This window comes from Cheilinus undulatus, linkage group 11, assembly GCF_018320785.1.
Source record: "Cheilinus undulatus linkage group 11, ASM1832078v1, whole genome shotgun sequence".
Lineage (NCBI taxonomy): Eukaryota > Metazoa > Chordata > Actinopteri > Labriformes > Labridae > Cheilinus > Cheilinus undulatus.
The window spans coordinates 42,553,862-42,580,274 of NC_054875.1; the positions used below are offsets into that span (position 1 = coordinate 42,553,862).

Genomic DNA, 26,413 nt, shown 5'->3' on the forward strand with positions numbered 1-26,413 from the left:
AAGAGATACACCTACATTGTTTTTTGACAGATTCACCCACAGTGGAGAAATATCATAGATTTGTGTCCGACGAAAACTAAATTACATTTTAGTTTTAGTCATCTTGATGAAAACTAAACTTACTTTTTGTCAGTTTTAGTCATCACAGATCTATTTTTGTTCGTCTTAGTCTAGTTTTTTTTCATGGAAAAAAGGCTGTCAATGAAGATTTTTAATCATAGTTTTAGTCAATGAAATTAACACTGGCTTCAAGGGCTATGCAACCTTTGGCCTTTAGCGCTAGCCCTTGATTCAATAGAACTGGGAAACCCCTTACCTGATATGAACGTGCAAAACCAAGGGGAAGGGCTAAAATGTATTTATTTATTTAACCAGATAAAGACCTAACACGCTGCAAACTCTTTTAAGGTCAGAGTTTGGGATTCAGCCTGAATTTTTGTTTTTATATATAAAAAGGCAGCACATTCCAAATTCTACACAAAGTAGGATAATTGAAATCTCTGAAAAAGGCCTTGTGCCTAAACATGTGGGTGTTTTATTATGTTACAAGCCAAATGAAGTAGTGAAAAGTAAGAGGTTTGTCTAATCTTAATTTGATATTTGATATGTGCTGCTTTATCTTTAGTTTTTGAGCACTTTTGTAACTTAGGCTTAGCCTTTTATTGGGAATCATCACCAGTGAAGTGCAACCTTCCCATCTGACTGTAAATATAAAATATCACAGTTTTCCTGGGCTTTTTGTACTTGACTGTTCGTTGTGACTCAATGACATAGCCATAAATGGAAAAAAAAAGTCAAGAGCTTCCATCTGAGTGGCACTTGATGATTTTAATATTTTAGACTTCAAAACAAAATGATCTTGAGAGATGCCAGCAGCTGTAGGAGCATGAATAAAAGCGGCTGTTTAAAAGCATGTCAAGCATGACCATTCACATTCAAGCAGCTGTATGAAACATGCACTTTATTTCATGTTTTATCTATAGAGGGAGAAATTGTTGCAACTCTTCCTTCACTAGTCAAGAGTATAAATAGTCATCCTTGTTTATCCGTAAGGCCTAATTTTTAATGACAAGCACAATAATCTTGTGACTAATGTGAGTGCTTCTCATGTAATTTTTTGTCATTCTGAGCTGCTTTCAGTCTCTGGTCTTCAGTCTTCAGGTCTTACTCCCTGCTATATTCTCAACCATTCCCTCCATATCTATCGTGGACTGGTACTCATCGCCTAGCTGGGTCTGCTGCAACACTTCCTGCACAGAGAAACCGTCTGCTGCCTCCATGTGTCCCAGGTTCTGATTGGACACCACCTCCTCCATCACCGCATCCCTCGGTGCGATCACAACCCTCACTATGCAGCTAGAACTGAGACCAGAGTCCGGCTCTGGGTGTGAGGATTCCTGGACACTGTCGGTTTCAGGGTTGTAGTCCGCTTCCTCCGTCAGAGAGGGATCTTCTAAAGGACACCTGTCCACTTCCTGCACAATCACGTTCCTCAGCTTCCTCTGCCTCGGGTTGTAGTTCTCGGTGCGTTTGTGGATTTGAACGTGACGTCGCAGGTGAGCCTGGAGTAGAAGGTGTGTTGGCATGAAGAGTTTGGAGACTGTTACTCAACAAATCAAGTTATAGAAGTTTACTGATTAATTAACAGAGGGTTAGTCCGCAGCAAGGTCAAAATTTAGAAATTTTTGATATGATTAAAATGTCACATTCTGCTTTACATTGATGAAATGTATCAAAAAGTGCTTACGCTTAATAATAAGTCTTCCTTTATGGGTCAGGTGCTTAAAAGAGAAAATCAACAGTCGTACCTGTCGAGTGAACTTGTAGCCGCAGTCGTTACACTCAAACTTCCTCATGCCTTTATGGCGGCGCAGATGAACTCGAAGCTGCTCCTTTGCTGATGAAAGAAGAAAATCAAATCAAAACAAAAAAAGGAAGTCCTTAATCAATGCTTTGTTACCTGATAATGACAATAAACTTTATCCATATTGTATATTTTACTAACCTTTGAAGGTTTTCCCACAGATGTGACAGCAGTGTGGCCGTCCCTCCTCGTGCTTGCTGGCCTTGTGTCGGAGGAGAGCTCCTTTCTCTGTGAAACGCTGCTCACACACATCACAGCTAAACGGACGCTCACCAGTGTGTGTCCGGTTGTGTTTATCTAGACTGGCTGGAATGAAAAGAGAACAGCAGTATAGGTTTAAATTATATCTACATCAATGAAAGTATGTAACAACTGTCACAGTGTTTGAGAATACAGATCAAGGAAGCAAATATTATGTATCATTGCAGCTGGACTAACATGCCTACATGCATTTAAAAGGTCCCGTTTTAATTGGACGAACACTGTAAATTTACCATTTCTCACTGTAAACATACTGAGTGAATATACACACATTTATCATGACTGTGTTTTCTGTTTTTACTGTAATTGTGAGATCAAAAGTAATACAACTTTTGAGCATAATTGCATCAAGCAGCTATCAGCCCTGACCTTGTGTCCTGAAGGTTTTTCCACATAGATGACACTGGTAAGGCCGCTCTCCACTGTGTATACGCAGGTGCATAGTTAGGTTGTTCTTCTGGGAGAAGGCATGGCTGCATATGGTACACACAAAAGGACGCTCGTTTCTGAAACAAAAATATACACATACGTTTTATCAAATAGTAAATATGATATAAAGACTTTATAAAACTGATTTCCAAAATCTCCAGTAGGCATCTCAGATAGCAAAATGTAACTGGACCAGACAGGGGCCAGATGGAGTCCAATTTTTGGTCCAAACTGGGAAAACGGATCAGACCCCATGTATTTTTGCACAATGGGCCTGATCTGGTGCTGTAACAGCTTTGGACCAGAGTGGGTCCAGATTAACAAAAAACAAATTAATGTTCAGCCGAAATCTGGTGCAAATATGCCCGATGGCAACAACTTTTAGCCCAGATCTGGCTCAAAGCTGGGAGCAGGATCTGGGTGGAATTGTGCCACTTTTGAGCCATGTCTGGGCCAGTGTCCCTGATAACAAAGACATTTTGCCCAGATCTTGCTCAGGGCTGACACAGCCTGTTCCAGCTTTGAGCAGGATCGAGGCTGAATGTTTCTGCTATCAGGCATATTTGCACCACATTTTTGGATGAATTTGATTTTTTTTAAATATAGACCCACTCTGGTCCAAAACTGTTACAGATCCGTCATGTAAGTGCACATCAGATCAGGCCCACTGAGCAAAAAGACACCAGGGCGGGCCCGTTTCCCCAATTTGAACCAAAAACTGGAAAACAAAACCCATTTTGCTATGCTGGAACCTACCAACACTACTGTGATTCTGCTGGTTCCAGACATGTTTAGTGAAAAGGCACTTAGTGAGTGTGATTGCTAGGTGAATCTTGCTTTTTCTCAGTCTCTTAATTCCTAAGAACCCCGTACTGAAAGAGAGAAAAAAGCACTACTTCCACTACTTCACTACCTGTGAATGGCTTTGATATGCATCTGCAGGCCATTTCGACTGGACGCTCGATGGCCACACTCCTCACACACAAACGGCTTTTCTCCTCGATGTTTGGCAGCTTCATGCACCCGCAGCTCCGTCTTTGTCAGGAAGGTTTTAGGACACTGGGGGCACTGAGAAAAATTGTTTTTTTGTTATGACAGAATGTAGATAACAGGCATGTACTTGAAAAAGAACAGGTATCTTGCACAATTTAAACCTTAAATTACTTCTGCTGTTACTGAATACTGACTGCGTTGGGTTTGGGGTGACCGTGGACCTTCATCATGTGAGTCATCAGGTTCTTCTTGTTCATGAACTGTTCAGAACACGTGGCACACTGAAAGAAAACAAAGCCATGTAAATTACAATAGCCTTTAGAATTACTTGAATGACATATTTTGTCCATTGTTAACCCCGATGCTGTCAGACGTTGGCTCTACCTTGTAGGGCATGTTCCCTGTGTGGCTGACGATGTGCAGACGGAGCTCTTCTTTTCCTTTAAAGATTGCTGAGCACGTCACACAGGTGTATGTCTGCAGTTTAACAGTTACAACAAAGTTAACTTTGAAGAAGCTTCTAAATGCTGTTTTCTTGTATTGTTTCGTTTCTTTAGCTTACTTACCTGTACTTTGGTGCAGTCTCTGACCTCGTGTATCAAAAGATTCTCCTTCCTGAAGTACCTTTTTCCACATTTAACACACCCAAACGGCCTCTCCCCTGTATGTCGCCTGTAAAAAGACACAATGTTGCTCTGTCTTTCTTTTAAAAAATGGGGAAAAAGGAGAAATTTTCATACCTGTTGTGGACTTTAAGATAGTATTTGCTCTTGAAGGATTTGTCACAGATGGGACACTGCACACAATCCTTCTTTGAGTCTTCCTCCACGGCCTCACCGTTCTCATTTTTCTCTGCTTTACACACAGGCCTGCGTTTTCGTAGTGCTGATGTAGATGAAGCTGAAGAGCTTGGCTCTGCAGTGGGGATGTACTCCTCATCTGCATCGTCATTCATCGCCTCAAAATCCCCTCCATCCTCATCGTCATCTTCTGCTGCTTCCTCTGCTACCTGGCAAACGTCCTTTGCATTTAAGTCGATCTGCAGCTCTATTACCTGCATAAGAAAAATCCCACAAAAATCATTTTGTTCTTGCAGTTTAATGGCATAAATAGCTGACCAGGATAATTATGTATTCTACCTCAATTTCAACACTTTGGTTTTCCAAAGCTTCACCCCCTTCTCTCTCTATGGGAGCAATCAGAGTGTTCTTGCTGCCTTTATCTAGTGATGTAGAGTCAGTATGAGGGCTTTCATCAGTCACTAGTCGCCTTGGACCCTTCACTAACCGACCAGAGCGTGTGGTAGTGATAGTGGAGGTGCCTGAACTGGCAGCAGCAGCGTCATAGCTGGGCTCTTCTTTAGTATTTGTGATGAAGTTCTCCTCTTTAACCAAACAAGATGGGGTCGCATCCTGTGCAGACTTTCTAGGCCTTCCTCTTCTTCTCTTCCCAGGAGCAGGGTTCACAGATGTTTCCCTAAACTGCTGACAGAGTGTGACTGCCTCTGGGACACTCAGGCTGACTGCTGCCTGCTGCACCTTGTCCAAGTTTTCAGGGTCCAACTTCAGCTCTCCGGTGTAGACAAAGTTCAGGAGCAGCTCCAGACCATCATTCGGGCACTCCTGGAGGCAGAACTCTGTGTAGGGAGGCGTCTGCATGTCAGGCTGCTGGATAAGTTCACTGAAACAGGCCAGGATGTTTCGATGGGCCAAGTGGACCACTCCTCCTCCTATATTCAACACTGCATCACAAAATTTTCCTGCTGCCCTCTGCTGGTTTAATGAGGACAGGACACGTTGTGCATGGATGCTGGCTGCTGCAGACATTTCTCCTGTTTCACTGCAGGCTGCTGCAAGGGACACAGGAAAATTAGATTTTTGAAAACATGAACCAACTTATTTAATTTCTTATTCATTTTGGACTGCCATGCAGTGTTGTGCTATGCGTAGCCCCAAAAATTTGACAATTCAAGACAAGACAAGACAATTAATGTGCTGCATTTCTCAAACATTCAAATAGCATCAAATATAAAAGAAGTACAAATAAAGCTAGAGAATGCAATTCTAAGGATAAAGCATTGTGAATGCTGCCTGCTGAATAAGATAAGTCTTAAGTCTTAATTGTCAAGGAAACAAGTTAAATATAATTTTTTTGTAAGGCCGGTGCTTAATTGCTTATGTTTTTTCTGAAAGAGATGAAAAGTATGATGAATAGTGTGGAATATATTTTGGGAAAGTTTGTGCCAAACTGCTTATGCTGCATCTGAAGTAGTTCAGTCGGAAACTCAATGAAAGATGTTGAGTATCTTATGGAAAAGCTTAATAATGCTGCTTCTGAAAAGTTTGAAAAGTATAATTTAGGAAACAAGTTAAATATATTGTTGAAAAGCTCATGCTCATGTAACTACCAGCCAATAAACACTAAAGCCTGGGTGGCACTGACACACTGTAAAAAGAATCCAACTTCAGTTTCTTAAACTATGTAAGATATTTACCAAGTTAACATAAAGATTTAAGTTGAGTATATTTTCTGGGGGCTCAACTAAAGTAGTTGGGTTAACTGATATGTACATTTTAAGTGAAAAAATGTTCTGCCAACTCCACATTTCTAGCTATAACCATGTCAACTAAGTGACAATAGGAAGTACTGAGTTTGGCCCCTTGATTCAAAGAATCTGTGGAACTTGTCACTTAACTATTCTACATTGGGCCCTCATATTTGTAAATATATAAGTAGTATAAAAGTATTTAAAAAATGATAGGACATAAATATATTAAGAGCAATAACATAAATAAAAACATTACAAGAAATTAATATTATAAAGGTGTCACAGTAAGTCAATTAGAAATTACAGGGTATTATTATTTGTAAAATAATAAAGTGAGTTCACATTTTTTGTTTGTCGTGTAGTTTAATGTATCCATATAAGAATTAAATTCTATCATGAAAACATTAAAGTTTGGGAAGGACTTTGAGAACTTTGCTTTATGTATGTGGAGTTTGCCAATTAATATAATGAGGTTCATCATAAAACATAACGAATTATTTTTAGTTTCAAGTTTTGTAATTATGTCTTTTGGTCTTATTACAATAGGATTCTTTGTTTGTTGCAAACAAAGTTCTCTAAAGCATTCCAAAACAACAATGTAGACGGGCAGAGGCAAAAAGATGTATGATTATCTCAGGCTCATTACCGCAAAATGTACATTTATCATCTATGTCTGCAAACTTGGAAACTTGTACTTTCAGGATAAATGTTATGAAATGTACTTCTCGAATTTTATTTGACACATAAAATTGGAACGGGCATAAGGGGCCCCCATATTTGTTTTTACAGTGCACAGTGAGTGCATGGCATCACTTCCGGTTTCCTGTTGCTGCTGTGTTGCTCAGTGCTGCTCTCATGTTGAGAGACTGGGTGCTAAGTTGTTTATTTTTCTGCTTTTTTAAACATGCAGTTTTACTTTTGCCACATTGAGTACATTTTGTTTGTCATAACAATTGAATATTGATTCCAAATATCAATTATCATCACATGTACGACCAATAATATATCCGTATGGGCCCTGTAAAATCGATCCCTGTCGACCCTTAGTTAGTACTATATATTTTTTTAGACTATTATTTATTATTTTACAGAAAAATTTCAAACGTGAGTCAACTCATGAAAAATGACCATTTTATTTAAATTATTTTAGAGACATTAAATAGCCATTCTCCGTATGTTATCTATAAGTTCTAATTTAATGAGCTGTATCGACACAAATAAAGCAATTAATTTTAATTGTTTAAAACAAAAATGCGACGTATTTATGACATAAAGATGTCCATATTTGTATTAAAATTGAATCATTTACCATGATATCCATACAGAAATCTAAGAATACGTTTAGTTTTATTCGCTCAAGATATCTGAAAATAAAACAAATTGAAAATGTGCTGAATATTGAGACAGCTCAGTGTAATTTGCATTATCAACCCCTTTGAATCCAAATCAAGCTAAATAAATAAATAACGCCGAAAGCTATTTTAATAATGTTTTCCTGGTTGAATGAAAGTGCTTCAGTTGCTACATTTATCTTAAAATTATTAAATTAAAAATCAAACCCCTTGCTATCTACGCACCTCGACGTTTGTGTCTTAGCACATATTTTAAGACGCTCCCTTAGTACAGTACGTACCAGACAGCAGCATCTTCACGTCCACATCTGCAGCATCGATAAAAACTACGTATTCGCTCCCATTTACTGAAAATTATAGCCCCAGGTGTGCTGGGAATAGTTTAAAACGCATAAGGGCAACAAACACCTTCTTTTCGTTTCTTGTAGGCCCCTAAAAACTGTAAAAGGAAGTGACGTTGTTTGCGCGACTGAACTCCGGAAAAGATTTGTATTGTCCATGATTACAATAAAACTGAAAGACACAAATTTTAGGTTTCTTGCACACAAAGTGATTAATGGTTATTTTTACATTAACTCAGTTAAAATGTGCCGCGTATTAGTTGTTATTACGTGTGTATTATAAGTTAAATAAAGAAACTCCGTGTAAGTCTTTGGTCGACCACCAAGGAGCGGCGTCTGTTTGTGGCTCACACATGTAAAGCTAGCCCGCTTGCTACCACTGTGTCAGTTGGGCGGCTTTTTGGATTTAATATAGCCATTTATACACTGTATTAATCCAGAAGAAAAGTTAAGGTGTATCCCTTTATTCTGCTTGGTTTCTACCAAGGTGGAGGTAAGTGTTTTTCCTTTAATTGCAAAAACGTAAGCTAACGGTTAGCTGTTATGTGACGTTAGCTGTGGTAACTTCACGCCAAGTTAAAATATCACGTTGTGTTGTTGTCTGACAGCTGTTTCTTCTTTGCATTCTTTGTATTTTGTCTTTTACACACCGGCCTAAAGAAATCAGCGTTTTAGAAATATCCTTAACTATTTGGTGATGTCAATAAGCTTGACTTAGCTATTAATTGTTATCCAATTGTCAAGATGCAAATTAAAGCTAACCGTCGTTAGCTTGTTATTGGTATTAATATGCCGTATAATACGAGAAGGAGTGTTAGCTGTAATTATCTTAAGCAACGGGATAAGAAAATCCTACCAGTGTTGATATTCAGTATAACATCTCGACCTCGAATATGATATTGTTTACATGCAAATGAGGACAAAATTATTAGCCCCTTTATGCAAATTTCATTTTTAAAAAGTATTTCCCAAGTGCTGTTAAACAGAGCAAGGATTTTTTTTTCTCAAACACCCTTGCTTTATTTTGAATGCTTACATTATTTTACTTTGCACACAGAAACGATGTTGTTTCAAAACCAAACATTATCAGGGTATAAGGGTCTAGAGTACAAGCCCCCTTTAACTGACTTTTTTGTTGCGCCATAGTACAAACGTCTGATGTGCAATGATGTACTTTAACTTTGTAGTGTCCAAAATCCAGTTAAAACAGAAGATTATCTTCACATATACACACAGTATAAAAACTACAGTAAGGGTTTGAGCTGTCACTGGAGAAAGCATCATGGCAAAAACAAAAGAAATCGGTTTAGACTTGAGAAAAATAATTGTTGATGCTGACGAAGCAGAAGAAGGATGCACAATGTTATCACAGCGTTTCCAAGTGTCAAGAACTGGACTGAGAAGTCTGGTCAAGAAAGTCAGTGAGGGCCACACAAAACAGAGCAAGCCTGGCAGAGGTAGGAAGGAAAAAGATTTTGAAGATTCTGGAAAGAAAACTAATGTGAGATGTGTCAAAAGACCCCAGAACAACCGTCTAGACACTAGTGAATGACTTGGCCAAGTCAGACATTATAGTCTCAAAGAAAATAGTCAGTAAAATGCTGCACAGGAATGGACTGCAAGGTTGCAGACCAAGAAAACCTCCACTTCTGCAGAAGAGACACCTTCAACACAGGTTATTCTTACTGGAGGCATGTCATTTAGTCAGATGAGACCAAACTGGAGCTCTTTGGCTGTAGAGATGTTTATGTTTGAAGAAAGAAAGAAGAGGTACTTAATTCTAGTAACACGTTCCTCAAAGTGAAATATGCCGTTGGGAGTATTATGCTGTGGGGACGCTGTAGTGCATCTGGAACTGGGAATCTGATAAAGGTGGAAGGAATCATGAAGAAAGAAGGATATGAGGAGATTTTTTAAAGAAAACCTCAAGCAGCAAAACTTGATCTGGGTCTTCGCTTTGTCTTTCACCATCCCAAATCATGGCTCCTGATGAAGAACTACCTCCAGAGGACCAAAGTGGATTTTATTGACTGGCCTGCACAAGCCCTGACTTGAGTCCCATTGAAAATCTGTGGGGTGAACTGAAAGCCAAGGTCAATGCCAGAGGACCATCCAACCTGAAAGAAGAATGGGCTGGGGTTCCTCAGGAGACGAGTCTGCCACTTGCTGAAAACTACAACAAACGACTGCAGGCTGTTTTCAAGCCAAATGATACACAACTGACTCCTCAGCTGTAGAACCTTCAAATGACCAACAAATAGAATAAATCAGAAAAACAACTCATTATACAGTGCTTAACAAGTTTATTAGACCACCCTAACTCTAACCAAAGTAAGGTTTATGCCACAGCTGCCCTAAATTAACAGCACTGGTAATTACCAAAATCAATTTTTATGTTTCTGCAATGGTTAATACACCAATATGTAGAAGCTCTTTAACCCAAATGATATTTTTAATATTAAAATATAATTATTATTGTTATCCATGAATTTTCAAATTTACAAAAAACTGAAAAAATAGTAGCTAAAGCACATTAATATGTCTTGATTAGTATGTCAAATTATAGTTATTTACTTGCATTCCTGAATAGAAAAATTAGTTTTAGTGGTTGAATGTTATGCTTGATTAATTTCTGACTTCTCAGAGAAGCCCAGTGAGCCGGCTCAAATTTGGGTGAATTCAGTTTGAAATCCCTCATTCCTGTTCAAAATGGTAAAACGCGGAGAGCTCACTGCAAATGAAAGAGTCAGCATTAAAGCACTTCATGATGCTGGATGGTCTTTGAGACGATAATAACAGGTGGTCTAATAAATTTGTTAAGCACTGTATTTGTTGTCCATCAATTTAACTGGTTCCTCTTTATAACTGATACTGACCTGTTATTAAGAAACTCAAACGTCATCCCACCCCTCTTGCTACTTTATGTCCAAGTTTATCACAGTCCAGCTACTTAGTTTTACAAACATTTAATTTTGTTTTGATTAATCATTTTATAGTCTCTATATTGGCCTCCAGAAAAATCAGAATACACAGAATATACAGATACTTGTTTTTGTTTCTAAAGCGCTTCATAATCACCTGAATATATCTCCAGTTTGCTCCACCCCTACATCCCTGGGCTAAAAAAAACAAAACAAAAAAAAAAACAAAGATGAGATTGTGGCCCAGACTCTCTGGAACTCTCTTCCTTATATTTTAAGCTCTGCCACTTCAACTGAAGCCTTCTAAAAAGAAGCTGAAAACACAGCTCTTTAAGATGGAAGGTGCTATATCCAGTGCTGGTGCTCACCTTAAACTGCAGTACACAAGATGTCATACTGACACTTTTATTAACAGCCATCTGCACAGTGTGAACATGGACATTAAGAATGACAAAAGTAAATCACATGTTCTGGGGAACAGTGCACAGTATTAAATTATCATAAAGCACCTTAGATAAAACAAGACCAATCAAATGCTATTTCTCCACTAGTCCAGTGTATCCAATCCAGTACTGATTTGTCCTGGAAAGGTGAACATTTTCTACTTTGGTTTTCTCCAGCACAGTGACAGGCAAATGAATTTGCACAGAGAGTGTAACAGTGCACAATAGGAAGTGCACTGTTTGCCACAGCAATGCATTTTTAGATCTTATTATGAACTATCCATACAACCTGTAAGCTTTGAAGAGTAGAGGAAGTCCCGGTACGCCAGAAAAAGTCCCAGTAAGTCAAGGGTAAAAATTTAGAGGTGGTGGTACTGTGCACAACAACATACCAGCCCACTTAAAGCACTAGCTATATAAAATAAACTTATTTTAAGTAAGTAAAATTACTTACTTAATTGTGCAAAGAAAAAGGAGTCAGATTCATGATACTAACAGATGTATATCCAACATGTCTGTTCCCTTCATCTGCTAATTTTTTTGCCCCACTCTCTACAGGCTCCCCTCTCATTTACTCCCAGCACCTACATGAGTACTTTTTGATCACAGAATCATGAAGGTGATCAAACCCACACAGGCCAAAAGCCAGCCCAAATCTCAGAAGTGGAAGGATGTGAGAGGCAAACGCTCCAGGCCTCCCATCAGTTCGTCAGACCTCAACTCCAGTCCCGTCATGGCCAGAGTGATCCAGGAGCACCAGGCATCTGTGAAGAAGAAGCCCTCTGTTAAAAGATTAAAGAAAAAGGCAAAGCCGGTCTCTGACACCAAGAAGACAACCACTCCTCAATCTGGGTTGAAGAAGCCGTACACTCAAGCTAATGGAAGCTCGGGTTTTACAATGGACAATGAGTCAGATGACTCAGAGGAGTGGAGGGAATATTCCCAGTCTGTTAAACGAAACGGTGTGGAGAGCTCGAGGATCACAGGAGATGTACGACCAAGTAGACTGGAGAGGCAGGCTCTCCATCATTGTGCAGAGAGAGATGATCGGCAGAACCACGCTGTGCTCGTCATGCAAGAGAATCAGGTATGTCCCAGGATTTGTAGGCTATGGGCATAGTAACTGGCTTTCTGTTGCTGTCCAATATCAAATTATGCAGTTTCTTTTGACTGTAAATGTTTCTTTCCTTCAGACACTCTGTTTCCGTGGGAAGTGCTTGTTGACAAGTCTGTATGGTCGGGTGGAGGTGATGGGGTTCACGATTGAAGAAGGCCAGCAGTCGTATCCACTTTTCTCTCCAGCTTCACACTGTCCATTGACCATTAGAGCATTGGAAAGCTCTCATCAGGCCAGAAATGAAAGAACTGACGTTTCAGCAATCCTAAGAAAGTATCTGTCACCAGGTAAGCAGCCCTGTGTTATAAGAGAGGAGTGAATTTGTTGATCAGTTAAATTAAAGATGAGGAGCTGTGGGTAAACAAAGCTCTCATCATATTTGTAATATTGTATGTATGTTGTCCCTTTTCCCATCTATTTTTAAATCTTTTTTTTTTTTTTTTTTTTTTTGCAGCCTCATGCAAAAAGTTGCTGAAAAAGGTCAGATCAAGCTCATCCATCATTCTACTGGAGCCCATGGAGACTCCTCTCACCCGATTTCTGTCTAGCTTCACAGATCTTACTGAACTCTTCAGTCCTCTTTTGGTAAGTTAACTGAGAGCTGTACATTAAGCACAGTTAAATTCAGCCAAACTCCACACAGTTTAGGACTAGAACTTGAGCTCATTTGAGGTCATACATGTTTGTAACAGTCTGTATTTATTCCTGGCTGTTTCTAGAATGAACTCATGTCAGCTGTTCTTGACACGCCGCTCAATGGTTTGGGCATGATTCCCCTGGTCAAGACCATTGAAGGCCTGAAAATGTCAGAGAGTTACAGAGATGCTCTCAACACAGTAGTCAATGCCTGCAACGGTAAGCAGACACATAAACACATACAACACATGCAAGTCTTATCCAAAGGCCAGCCTACAAAAGCTTTAATGCACGGACAGATATTAGATTCATTTAGTTTACTGATAATGTTGATTGTTATCCACTGCTCAGCTAGTATGTGAGCTAAAGAAATTAAATAATTACTCTCAGAAATGGTCACATCTTGCCAGTATACTTTCAGTCATCATTGAAATATATGGAGGAATTTGGTATCAAATATTAGCATCATTTCCACATTTTGTTCTTTCACCTCTAATTTTAAATAAGACAAAATGCAATCTAAAAGTTTAAATTAAACTGAAAAATTAAGTTTTAAGGTGTTAAATTGTAACAACAGGGCTCTCTGAGATGAAAATATATCTTTAAATTAGATCAAGTCTAGGGCGCAGGTGTCCTTTTGGTTTAAGGCATGCCAGAGGTTGACCCTGGTTTGAATCTGGCCTGTGGCACTTTCTCGCATGTCTCTCCCCAGCTCTCTCATCCCTGTTTCTGATTCTATCAACTATCCTCCGCTATTAATAAAGCCATAAAAGGCCAAAAGTAAATCTTAAAAAACAAAATAAAAATTGATAAATCCTACCAGAGAATGAAAGATAACATCTTGAACTCATCTGGAGTCCCTTGTCCCAAGTGAATGTTCTGACTCTCGCAGAAGGATTCCTGTCATGTATTTTTAAAGCTTTAAACAAAACATTTCTTGAAGTAGTGCATCAATTAATGCATTACTTATGTGATTTTATTGGTGTATAAATAGGCAAGAAAATATTTGATCCGTTTTTCCTCATTCATTCAGGAGACTTTGATGGCTGTGCAGTTGTCCTTGTCTGTGGAACCAAGAATGTGGGAAAATCAACATTTATCCGCTTCCTCATAAACACCTTACTAAATCAGTAAGTCACCATTTATATATTTTGTATGATCATTTCTGACATTTTTTAATGTTTTCATGATTATTTCCTTGGTTTCCATTTAGCAATGACTCCCTTTTAACAGGATGAATGTGGAGTTTATCATCGCTACGTACAGAAACATTAGCTGTTTTTTCCCTCACTTTGGTGTTTGTACTTGTTACCAATTTAATGCCATTACCTACATAGCATTACAATGGAGAATGAATAAATAAATCTTAAAATAAAGCTGACAGTTTATCATTCAAGTTGATAATATGTACTTACTGTTTTGAGACTGGGAATTAAACATGCACATGTCTCTGTCTGTGCAGTACTACCAGTGTAGATTATTTGGAAGGAGACCTCGGTCAAACGGAGTTCACTCCTGCTGGTTGTCTGTCTCTGTCCACTGTGAGAGAACCACTGCTGGGTATGTTTTTCATTGTTTTGAAGACAAAATTTTATTTCATGTATTTTATTTTTTCATTTATTGTACATTAAAGCTTCTAATAGACATGGTTCACAGCATCCATCAGATGATAATAAGTACATAAAAAAGAAATCAGGAGCAGTATTTCACTAGATGTGCAGGAAAGTTGTGTAGTTGGTAGCTGAAACTCCAAACTATAATGTTGGCTATGCTAAGTACTTAACAAGCTAGTACACCCTTATAAATGCTGAAGGAAAATCTTGACACTTTGGGATTTACAGTGCAGAAATAGCATTTATCACAGTGTTCATTTTTAGGGGAGGTAAAAATATGTTTGCCTGTGCTGTCAAGAATCAGAATTATTAATTCAGAAATAGAGAGCTTATGCTGTAAGCATTATTCTGTCAACTTAGAAAGTTCAACCTTTTTTAAATGGGTGCAAAATGTCTTACTTGCAGTGAAACAAAGGAAAGTAGTCTATCAAACCATAACAAGATAAAAAGTAAACATTTTATTCATTTCCCAGTCAATATGATAAACAGAGAGCAGGCGAGGGATCCATTTGGTTGGCTGTTCCATGGCTGTAGCATCAATCAGACCATCCAGATAGGTTTCAAGGAGCTTTATTGTCATTCTGCAGCATGTGACACATGATGAGAGGGAAATCAGGTACTCAGGTCCCAGTTAGAATAGAATAAAATAAAATTGGTTGTAAAAATGACATACAAAAAATAGGCTGTTATCTATTTTTTTTGTCTGACTTTGGTTAAAAAGAAAAGCAGGTTTGCTGATCTACTTTTTAGGTTTTATTTTGGCACTATATGTAGGATAAGTAGTGTTGCTTTTTATTTTTCAGGTCCTCCTTTCACACATCAGTCCACACCAGAACACATGATCTACTATGGTCAGTCATCATGTGAGTGGGACTTAGACCGTTACCTAGAATCCCTAAAGTCCTTGTGGCGAAGACGCTCCCAGAGCAGAGAGACTCCCGTCATCATCAACACCATGGGCTGGGTCAAAGGTCGAAGAGCTCAGACTGTCCTCAGTGAATTAATACAAAGAACTGCAGAAGTTGTTGTCCCTGAACAAGAGGTTTTCTTTGCTGTCTGCAGGATTTGGCTTTCAGCTGCTGGTGGACATGATCCGCTTCTTTCCTGTCTCACACGTGGTCCAGCTCAGTCATGGTGGAATCACCCAGTGTCCCGCTCTAACTCCAGACTTTCTGAGGACGGCGCATGGCTACCACACACATCCACCTGCTCAGACGGCTCTGGACGAGTTAACAGAGAGCCACAGTCCCCCCAGGAGCTACACCCACTTAAATGTACAAGCAGAGTTCCAGGGAGTGGGTCGCCAAGGAACCTCGTAAGTCAACATCTATCAGCCTGTATGGCAGTTAACTTATAAAAGCTCCAGTAAGGAACTTAAAGAGGTTATAAATCATATAGAAGGTTGTGCTGATGCCTTTTTATGACATAAAAAAGTAAGCAAGGCCATCAGCAACAATACTGACTATTTCTTTATGGTCATATTTATAAACAATTACAAACTATGACTCTACATAAGTAATGAATAAATACCTACAAGAGTTTATAGCCTCTAATTGTCACCTGAAAAAGCAGGAACAGTCAGCATGCTTCACATAAAGCCTCTGTTTACAATTACTAATAATACAGCGAGTGATCCATTTGACTTTAAAAAGACAGCAGGATGCACTATAATTTTTTAGAAAATGCTACCAACAAATGTACAGGACTGGATCAGCAAGGAAATAAAAATATACCACTTTTTCCACAATGGTTGGCAAACTCACATCAGAAGTTCCTCATCAGAGCTTCAAATACTACAATATAAAGTCTTAATTCAATCTTGACACCATGTTTTCTTTTGTTGCATTGTGTTTAACAGGAAACACCAGCGCAGTAATGAGCACAGAGAGCTGTCGCTGCTGGCCTACCTGAGTCAGCTGCAGTCTGCAGACCCTGGACCAGTCAGACCTCTACACAGCCTCACCCCATACCAGGTACAGGAGATTATAATGATGTGGTTGTATTGTTTTTAAGAGAATCTATATTTTTTCCAATAATCTCTGTCTTTTTAAGACAACAGCACTTGTTGTGGACATCGCAATTTTATCCTGTTGTCCAAATATTAAGAAGTTGGTCTATCATGTTTGGAAATATCCTTCTTTACTTACCTGCGAAGACTTGAAGACGATTGGAAGATAGCATCCATGTCTGTAAATATCTATATTAGGGATGTTCATAGCAGCTGGTTTCAGTGTTGATAAAACATGCATTTAAATGTAGACTAGTCCACCTGTCTAAAGGTAATATAACAAGAAGCAGTCAAAATTAAGTGCAAATGACCCAGTGGTTTAAGGCACGCCCCATGTAAGCAGGCTCTCGGCCCAAGAGTGTCTCTCCCCCACTCTCTCATCCCTGTTTCTGATTCTATCCACTATCGTCCTCTATCAGTAAAGGCATTGAAAGACCCAAAAAATGTCTTTAAAAAATATAAGTACAGTTACGGGCTAAGTGGGATCAAAGCATCTCAAGGTAAATGATGTCAAATTTGTTAGCAGTGCTTATTATTTCAAGACATTAATACTGCAAAAGTGCTGCTCCAAAAAGGTGCCATCCATACATTGTGCTTCTTTACGTCCAGGCGGTAAAGTGAAGAAAGACGGCTCTGGAACAAGGCCACAGTCACAGCTACTGACATGTGGCTGTGTTACAGCTTAGACATGGCATTTAACCAGCACTGGGGTCTAGGGCTGGGCAATTAATCAAAAATTAGATTAAATCGCAACATGGCCTGCTGCAATTTTTAAATTGCAGAAGGTGCAATATTTCTTTAACCTCATGTCTCCAGGGTTTGAACCTGATTTACGTCAAAATACCAGTTTAGAACTCTTTGTTTGCAGCAAAGATATTATGCATTACATAATCATGCAGTCATTCAAGTGCCATTTTTTTAGAGTAGTCTACAAAAAGATCCTCTCTTAATTTTTATGCTATTTTCTTATTAAATATGAGAATGACATGAAAAAGGTCACTCCCTTCAAAACAACAATTCATATTCAGTTTGCAATATGAGTCAAAATCATCAGAATAAGATATTTTTTGAAAATTGTTCAGCCCTTGTTTAGTCTAATATTTTGTTGATTGTAATATAGAATAATTTATTGCTTGTGTGTGTTGGAAAATAAAATAAGGAACTTACGGAATTATCACATTTCAAATTGCATTTGCAATATTGGTTGAAAAAAATGCAATTAGATTATTTTCCCAAATCGTTTAGCCCTACTGGGGCCCAACATTTAAAAAAACATTTACTGGGTGTCTGTGGGGTCTAAAAAAGTAATAAAAAATAAATCAATTTAGACAAAATTAAGGCTTTTAGAAAGTATTAAACAGTCTTAAATGCAAGACTGTAAGGTCTTAAATATTGCTGTTTATTTAGAGTAATCTTAAAAGGTTGTAGGCTTTAAAAATGCTTTAAAAACATAATTAAGAGTATTATAAGTACTCTGAACTGGTCAAATTTACCTTTTTTATTTTTGTTCCTAAAACCTAAATGTCTGCTGTTCTACTTCTTAGTTTTCACCAAGTGTAAAACTTGTAGAAAGGCACTTTTAGATTGTGGTAAAACTACTTTTTAGACAGCTTAAGCAAAAAAGAAACCTTTGATTGTCGGTTACCTCATTACCTCATATCAGGCACTTTTTTCTCATAGTCTTGTCTACAATTTCTTCAAGAAAGACTTGTTTGCATACTGTCATAAGAAATACTACTGTCATTTTTTTTTCTATGTTCTCACAGTTTTGTCTTACTATCAGGACAAAACATTCATAACTGTGTTGTTAATATAATGGCTCAGAAATTAAAACATATGAAGAGGGTCTTGGAAAAGGTCTTAAAAAGTATAAAATTTCAGGTCACATTTCCTGTCTATACCCTGTATATAATAACTAGTTAAACCCACTATTAATTCTGGTGCTGACTAGTGAGGGTGGCGACATTTATCTTTAAGTGAGTTAGTCGCCTACATCCCAAGTTTATAGAGCTGTCTCTACATTTTTAAAACAAGCAGTTAAATGTAATCTGTCATCAGGCTTGGCTTATAATTACTAAGGATATGTTACTTGTAGTGAATCATGAAGGAGTTTTCTTGTAGGTGTGCAGATTAAGCAACTGAAGGAGAAGTATTTAAGTTTTCTCCATATGATTTTAGGTGCCCCACACAGCGGTGGCTTTAGGGGTGACCCATTGTGAGATTGCGCCCAGTCACATGTTTTATGCTGCCAATGCCAGTCTGGTTGGACTCTGCTGCCTCGGAGAAAAGATTACAAGCAGGGGAGGCCCAGTTGTGCTTTCCCAGGCACCCATCTGCCCATGTGTGGGCTTTGGTACGTATCATGCCTCATCTTTGTATAAGTGGTCAAATAAATATGAACCATTTAACTGTTGTTGCTGATGTTGTTCATCAGCTAGTTTGAGTTAATTTTGTATTGAAAAAGTGAATCATAAAAATTGTACAGCATTGTTAACCAGTAAGAAATGTTGCAGGCTGTGTTTTGGTGTCAGAAATCTCTAAGTACTAAAAGCTACAAAACTTAAGGGCCAGACATATTTTGTGGCAGACATGATTTTGAAAATGTCTCTAAGCAGTTCTCCTGATGTAAGCCTGATATTTAAGTGTTGCAGAGTTCAAAAATCTTGTTTTTTACTGGTCAGTGTACCAGTGTCTTCAGTTAACAGAGAGTAAAGGCTCAAACATATTTGTCCTTGTTGGTAAACTGAACCGGAAAATTTCAATGCCATGTGAATGTGTTGTAGGTGTTCTTCGAGGTATTGACATGGAGCGAGGTCTGTACTATTTGCTGACGCCTGTTGACCCATCAATCCTCCGTAAGGTCAACTGTCTCCTTCTGGGGGCGCTATCACTGCCTTCCTGCATCCTCACAACACAGGTCAGAAGATGTATATGTTCTTTCATACCCTTGAAACCTAATTTTTCCTCACTATTTTACTCAATTTTATAAACAAATGTAGATCTTACTTCTCCTGACTTACAGTATTTTGGTCTTTTCTCAGCCTGGCTTTGAAGGAGAAACACCCTACGTCACAACAGATTACAGTTTTGATCTCACCGGTGCTGGAAAGCTACGAGTCTTCAAAGGAATGACGAGACCCAGTCAAGCAGGGATATAATGACATTTTCTACTCAGCACTGGTTTGTGGCCCTTTTTCACTGGTGTCTCATGCCCCAACCAGGCAGCATTGGCTGTTTGATGAACACAGCTGAGGCTGAACTGGACTATTTTTCATTTCAAGAATCAGTCTGACAGGATCACAGACTCTTTAGGAGGAGCTGACTGACTTCTTGTTCCTGGACTTCCTTTCTGAATTTACTCAACATGTCTCGAAACATCTGTACAGTTGATGGCCTCGTGAAGAAATCTTGACTTTGTGTTTTCTGTCATATGGACAATAATATCACACTTTGTAGTTAAAGCTCTTGTTTCGTGTCTCTTTTTTTAGGTGCCATTCCAAACTGCAAAAAATAAAAACAACCAGATATTGAAAAGAAACAGCTCACCTTCAGGCTTTGTGCTTTTCTTGCTCCCAGTAACACTTTGTTGTTAGAAACATGTCATGTCCAATAATGCAAGGGTTATTTTGTTTGAACACAGGCCTTTAAAGGTGCAGTGTGTAATATTTAGTCTAGTAGCATTTAGCTGAACAAACTTCGTAAAATAAAGCAAAACATTTCTAAATAAGTGTTTAGTCATCTAAATTCAAAAATAGCTATTTTGAAAAAAACAACTCAGAATAAACCTTTAATTCATACATAGCGAAGGTCCCCTCCATGGATGCCGCCATCTTGGATTTTTACATGTTTCCATGGTAACATAGAGGAAAAAAGGATAAATGAAGTTATTGTATTGTGTTGTATTCACATTATAGATACACATTAAATTCAACTGGTTGCTACAGTTTCCAGCAGAGAAATGCAATCTAGAACCCACCTCTAGATGTTGATATTCAGTTTTACACACTGCACCTTTAAGTTGCAGTTGTGGAGCTGTAGTTTCTCAATTACCAACAGTTCATAAGGTATGCTGCTTCAACTGCTCATTAATGCACATATCTAATCAGCCAATCAGGTAGTAGCAACCAGTGCATTTAGGCATGTAGACACTGCCAAGACAATGTGCTGAATTTCAAATTTAGCATCAGAATGGGGAAGAAAGAAGATCACAAACCACTTTTATGCATTATTGCAGTGTAGTCTGGGACTTGAGTACCATTCACACAGGGCTAGTATTACCTGTGAACCTCTGATAATTTGTGAATTACCCCCTGACATCAGTGTTTGGTCCCCAAGTAATACTAGCCCCATGCAAATAGGGCATTATATAATATTTCAAACCAGGGATTCCCACACTTTTCAGCATGTGGCCCCCCAAAATATCACCACAAGAGACCAGGGACCCCCACCAACCCCGGTGGGGGTCCCTTTACAATCAGGCAACTCCCTAGGGCCCCATGAGCATCTAATAAACTTGATGTAAAGCGTTTATTTTTATGTCATTAATTCATCCAGTCCTAAAAGTCCATAAATAATTTCATTAGAATATCTGTAAATCACAAATAAATAGTGTCTCAGCAAGATAGAAGACAACAGATCCATCATCACCTTGTAGCTTGTCAGAGATCCTGCTAGAAACTATGGAAACTTATGATAAATGACAGACAATTGTGTGATAAAGTGCAATTTTTTAGAGATAATTTTGCTAATACAAGCACGATTTTACAGTAGTTTGTGGTGTTAACTGTTAATATGTTTCGTTGTTTTCTGGACTGTCCTAGGTAAATAAAGGTTAAGAATGGGGAGAACAATAGATGTGGAGGGCCCCATACCTAGAGTTGCCTTAGGCCCTAAAATAACTATTTCCACCACTGTCCCTGGAGGGGTTGAAGCTTAGAATTTCACTCAGCCTCACAAACTCACAAACAGACCTTTCCCAAGACTGGATTAAGAAAAACACAAGAACAAAAATGGAAATATATTGCTATAAATAATCAAGTAATTTACTGTTAAAAGGCAATAGTATTATGCAAGTTATCTCTACAATTTGAAATGCACAGGAGATGTCTGTGTGCAACTTTAAAGAGCAGCAGACCCAACAAGTAGACCTGGCTTATGGTTGTTGTGTGCAAACTTGGCAGCAAAAATGACTACTCTTACCTAATGACTGCTCTTTAGACAGCTCAGGGGTAAGTGCTGTTGCCTCACTGCGAGGAAGTTCCTGGTTTGAATTCTGCTTGGACATGGCGTTTCTGTGTTAAGTTTGCCTGTTCTCCCCTGTGCATGTGTGGGTTCTCTCCAGGTACTCTGGCTTCGTCCCACAATCGAAAGACATGCTGGTTACTCTAAATCCTTGGTTTTCAACTGGTTGGTTGGGACCTATACATTGATTGCAAAGCCATTTCCAGGGGGTCACAGTTGTGTGAAAAAAATGCCTAAAAGTCTTTTTTTTTTTAAGGATGTGTCTCCGTCTCGTTGTACTATATCAAGTCCAAATTGCCCAATATCTCATTGAAAATATTCGGTTATGAATGAAAAACTGAAAAAATTTAGGTCGTGATTTGTTTTAAAGGATGTGACGGTGAGTCCTGATGCAAAACTAAATGAGAAAAATCTGCTCTAAATTGCCCGTAGGTGTGAATGAGAACATGTCTGCCTGCTTCTGTATTTTAGCCCTGGGACTGACCGGGGACTAGTCCAGAGTGTACCCTGCCTCTCGCTCAATGACAGCTTGGATAAGCTCCAACGCCTACAACCACGATTGAGAGAAGTGGTGAAGAAAATGGATGGATGGAAGGATGGATAGTCCAGGATGTAGAGCCTAGAGCCTCTTTGGGAGTTTGTTAGTCTACTAGTGCCATCAGTTGGACCTCTAGGGGGCAGCAGATGTATGTTGTGGTTTTCTCTGAACAGCAGCAGATGTTCTCTAACCAAAAAGGCTCCAAGGCAGGAAAAATACAATAAAATTGTTCAGACGTTGGCCTGTAATTCTGAATAACTTTAATATTTCATATTGCTTTAAAAGCACAGACAGAAATAACCATCTCCATCTGAGAGGCTTGTAATTGCATGTCAGCTGACCTTTAAATTATCTAATGAAGAAGAAGCGAAGGAGGACTTGGTCGTAAACATCCACTCCAGCAGTGAAGAATTGCTAATTTGTTAAGTGGGCTGTTTTAACATCCCCTCGCTGCCCCCTCGCTCGTCTTTGTTCCCCTCTCCCCCCGCCTCTTTATGGAGGGTGGGAGCACACAAACACAACACAGCTTCATTTTGGCAGAGTCATTGTTTTGGCTTTGTCAGGTCAGATGTTTTCCCCCAGACCTCGTTCAAACCAAAGAGAAATCCCTCTGTAGAGCTGCCACCAGTCGACACAAACATGAGCGCCCAGACAAAACACACATCTGTGAGATTTAAATGATTTATTTCCTAAGAAGCCAGGAGAAACCACAGACTTTAGAGGAGGAAATATTGTTCCCGCTTCATTAGAGGTTTTTTGATGTTTCAGCCATGTGTGCACAAACTCCAAATGAGCACTCAGAGTACCTTCAGTTCTAACCTTAGATACATTTGGCCAAAACAGACCAGCACTTCGAACAAACAGAGGAATGTGTTTTAAGAAAAAAATCTCCAACCTTTCCTAGTGTTAAACTTCTTGATTTCATGAACATTCAAAATATTCCCCACATGGTACTCCTGGCAGATTCAATGATCTGTGAAATCCTTGAACATGATCCAGAAAAAGTATTAAGGGCACCTGCCAACAGGCAAAGTCATGCAGAAATCTCGGCTGTGCAGCAGTATTTTAACTGTCAGCCTTGTGTTGGCATTAAACCCTTGATTTCTCTGAAATAATCTGTGTAACACATTCTGTCTCTGCCTCCCAGAGAAACAGCCCATCTGTCGCCCACGAAGACAACTGTGCAGAATAAAGTAACAAAGGCAGTTTAATATTAAAACCACTCGATTTTCTTTTTGTTCAAATACAAAAGTTCAAAGATGTTAAAATTCACACTCAAAGGCAATTTATTCTTGTTTTTAGGTCACACCAAGATTATATCAGCAAGGCCATCTGAGTCTCAAATTAGGCTTTGACAGAGGGCCTCTCTTCTAGACAGGCCTCTGATAAATTGGGCCACTGTCAGGACCCTCCTGTCAGTTTCACATCAACAGATTCCAAAGTCAGCTTCGATTGTGTTAATTTCAGACTAATTCAAGTTAAATCTTTAGTCAGTGTATACTGGGCCATTGTCTCATGATAGGTTTATATCAGGTCTTGTAGCATCATGGCAACCCTACATAAAACACCCAAAGGGATAAAGAATAAATTATTTTTTACACAAACTATAGGCCTAATTGGGCTAAGTGACTTACTGACTAACCAGCAAACTAACAGCTAACTAACTAACTAATTGACTAACTAGTTAACCAGCAGGCTAACTGACAAACTACCTGAGTTTCTGACTATCTGACTGACTAACTAATTAGCCAACCAACTTACTTGGCTAACTAACCTACAAACTAACCAACCTGCTCGCTGGCTAACTAAGCGACTGGCTAAGTAATTACGTTAGTTACACTGCATGTAACCAGCTAGCTATAACCACCTAGCTATAGTGCTAATTCAAAAAATAATTCTTAGCTTGCAATGAAATTGCGTTTGTTTTACTTGTGAGTGTAGTTACAACTCGTTGCTCTTTCTTTTTTTTTTCTTTTTTAAAATAGTACAGTTCATTTTTCTGACACCAATCATTAAAATAACTGAGATTTTTGTACCTACTTTCTAAATAATGCATCTTCGTTTTCAGCTGTTTTTTTTTTTTTTTTTTTTTTTTGTAATATTAAAACTGCTCAATCTAGCTTTCTTTTTTTCTTTTGTCAGCCAATAATGTTATGGTACCATCAATCATTAAGTTTTAGAAAATCTGTCCACATACTTATCCAGATGTTGCACTGACTTTTACAAATGTTGCCAACAGATTTGTGCAAATTTGAGAGCTTTTTTTTAAATTTTCTTTTTTTCTTCACAGTTCGGTCCAAATGTTGCACACAATTTAAAAATGTTGTCAAGTTACTGTACTTTTCTAACGCCACCAATCATTAAGATAAGTACTATTTTATTATTTTGAAACACATAGTGATATTCGATTACGAAGAAATTGGTCCACATCAATATATAGCAATGTTGCCAATGTTTTTGTACAATTTAAACAGTGTTTTTCTTGCTTTTTGTTATAATCAAATTCTCGATGTAGGGTATCATATTTACATTTATGCTGCTGTGTTATCAAACAGGTTGCAATGTTGTTTGATTTTACTAGAATCATATCAAAGTTTTCCAACATGACTTGTTATGAATTTGCCGACAAAATGTCGAGGTATATACCGTGTATCGCGATCCAGCTAAAACGTATCGACAGCACAGTTGTATTAAAGCATAAATAAACCAGTGAAATCAAATCTAACTGCTGTCTGTGTTGTTGAAAGGACTTGTCTGGTGTCTCTGGCGCCTCTAGCTGCAGCTCTGCGCCACTGCAGAGTCAAACTGCATTGAGTCTTTGTGGATCCAGGTTTGCTGAATGAATGAAGAGAGCCGATGGTGGAGCAGAGAGAGAGAGAGAGGCGGCGAGGCTGAAGCGGCGGACAAAATGTGTTCAACTCCGACAGCACGCTGGTTAAAGTTGTTAGCCGGGATCCCATCCACGGATTTGCTTCTTTAAAGGCCCAGGAGAAGGGTTTTCCATGTAATCCCATTCCCGCAGCGCTCGAGCTTCATCAGCAGACGTTCCTCTGGACGTCGAGGAGATTTCTTTTTCGCGTGCGTGCAGCCAGCAACAGGTTATTTACAGCTTAGCACGGCGTCCAACTTGCAGCTGTACTCCACTGCTTATTAGACCTGAGTTAACTTTTGTTTTATCAAATCGAGGGATGCTTTTTTGTGACACTCTTTACCGTGCATTCACCGTGATGTGAGTTGCAGCTTTGTGTTCGACACAGACCAGCAGATCCTCCGGGTTCAGTGCACTGCTGTTTGAGGGGAGGTCGGCTGCAGAAACCGAGAGAATATGCCCTAGAGAAGATTTCTAATTCAACATTTTTTGGTGATCACATTGACTCCACAGCTTCGACCTACGAACAGAGCCGTGAGGAGCTGCTGGTGTTCCTGCTGGGGATTCTTTTTTCCAAGAAGGACTGCATGCATAGATGGTGCCAAACAAGTGGACCATGAATTCAGTTCTGCACAAATCGCCACCAAGGAGCTGGCTTGGGCTCAGATTACGACTGAGTAAGTAAAAACCATGAAGTCAGCTATTGATCAGGCTTTCCATATTCAGGCTACCACCAGCATCTTACTCAGAGCAGCTGTTGGGGAAGTCAGCATCTTGAAATGAGTCACCTGGAGGCTTTGTTCTTTAACAGACACCTTTAGGACAGGAACAGCTGAACCCTCATGACTTTTATACTGCAGACAGCACATCTTTGTGTAATGCTTCCCTTTAGTCATCAAGGTTGAATTTGGCAAGTGACTTAAGTAATTATCCAAGCAGGAGACACACGGACAGTACACTCTGATCTGAAGTTACCTTAGAAGATGAAGAGTCTTGGGACAACTCCATGTAAACTCAGATGATAGATAATAGCTCTTATAAATCTCTTCAGCCAACACTAGTTATTGTATCCCCCCTTCAGACCTGCAATCTGAGAGTCTCTCCCTTTCCCAGATCATAATTCACATCAAAGTGAAATATTTTGACGTGAGATTTTCCTTGGACTGCAGCTTCCAATTATTTTCTTTATCTTTATTCATCTGCAATCAGAGAACAGTGAGATATTGCCACTTCAACTTC

The 26,413-nt window shown here is 38.9% G+C and overlaps 3 protein-coding genes across 3 annotated transcripts in view; 2 read left to right on the forward strand and 1 right to left on the reverse strand.

Moving 5' to 3' along the window:
- Positions 1 to 807: 807 nt before the first annotated feature.
- zbtb48 (zinc finger and BTB domain containing 48) lies at positions 808 to 7,881 on the reverse strand. The gene is made up of 11 exons (XM_041798550.1): positions 7,729 to 7,881; positions 4,687 to 5,396; positions 4,288 to 4,601; positions 4,114 to 4,219; positions 3,932 to 4,024; positions 3,742 to 3,828; positions 3,468 to 3,622; positions 2,495 to 2,631; positions 2,006 to 2,170; positions 1,809 to 1,897; positions 808 to 1,562 (listed from the first exon to the last, which is right to left on the reverse strand). The coding sequence occupies exons 1-11, from the start codon at positions 7,739 to 7,741 to the stop codon at positions 1,158 to 1,160; spliced, it is 2,274 nt and encodes a 757-aa protein (XP_041654484.1). The 5' UTR covers positions 7,742 to 7,881; the 3' UTR covers positions 808 to 1,157.
- Positions 7,882 to 7,938: 57 nt separating this feature from the next.
- nol9 (nucleolar protein 9) lies at positions 7,939 to 20,064 on the forward strand. The gene is made up of 13 exons (XM_041798316.1): positions 7,939 to 8,281; positions 11,711 to 12,239; positions 12,346 to 12,556; positions 12,724 to 12,854; positions 12,989 to 13,124; positions 13,939 to 14,035; positions 14,368 to 14,465; positions 15,322 to 15,489; positions 15,581 to 15,833; positions 16,377 to 16,491; positions 18,705 to 18,879; positions 19,310 to 19,443; positions 19,568 to 20,064. Exons 2-13 carry the CDS (start codon positions 11,766 to 11,768, stop codon positions 19,682 to 19,684), a joined length of 2,109 nt encoding a protein of 702 aa, XP_041654250.1. The 5' UTR covers positions 7,939 to 8,281; positions 11,711 to 11,765; the 3' UTR covers positions 19,685 to 20,064.
- A 5,105-nt stretch (positions 20,065 to 25,169) lies between these two features.
- The window catches only part of plekhg5b (pleckstrin homology domain containing, family G (with RhoGef domain) member 5b), a 142,748-nt gene continuing 141,504 nt past the window's right edge, over positions 25,170 to 26,413 (forward strand). Inside the window, exon 1 of the mRNA XM_041799446.1 lies at positions 25,170 to 25,851. Coding sequence (XP_041655380.1) covers positions 25,770 to 25,851 — 82 coding nt within the window. The 5' untranslated portion in view covers positions 25,170 to 25,769. The remainder of the gene's footprint in view (positions 25,852 to 26,413) is intronic.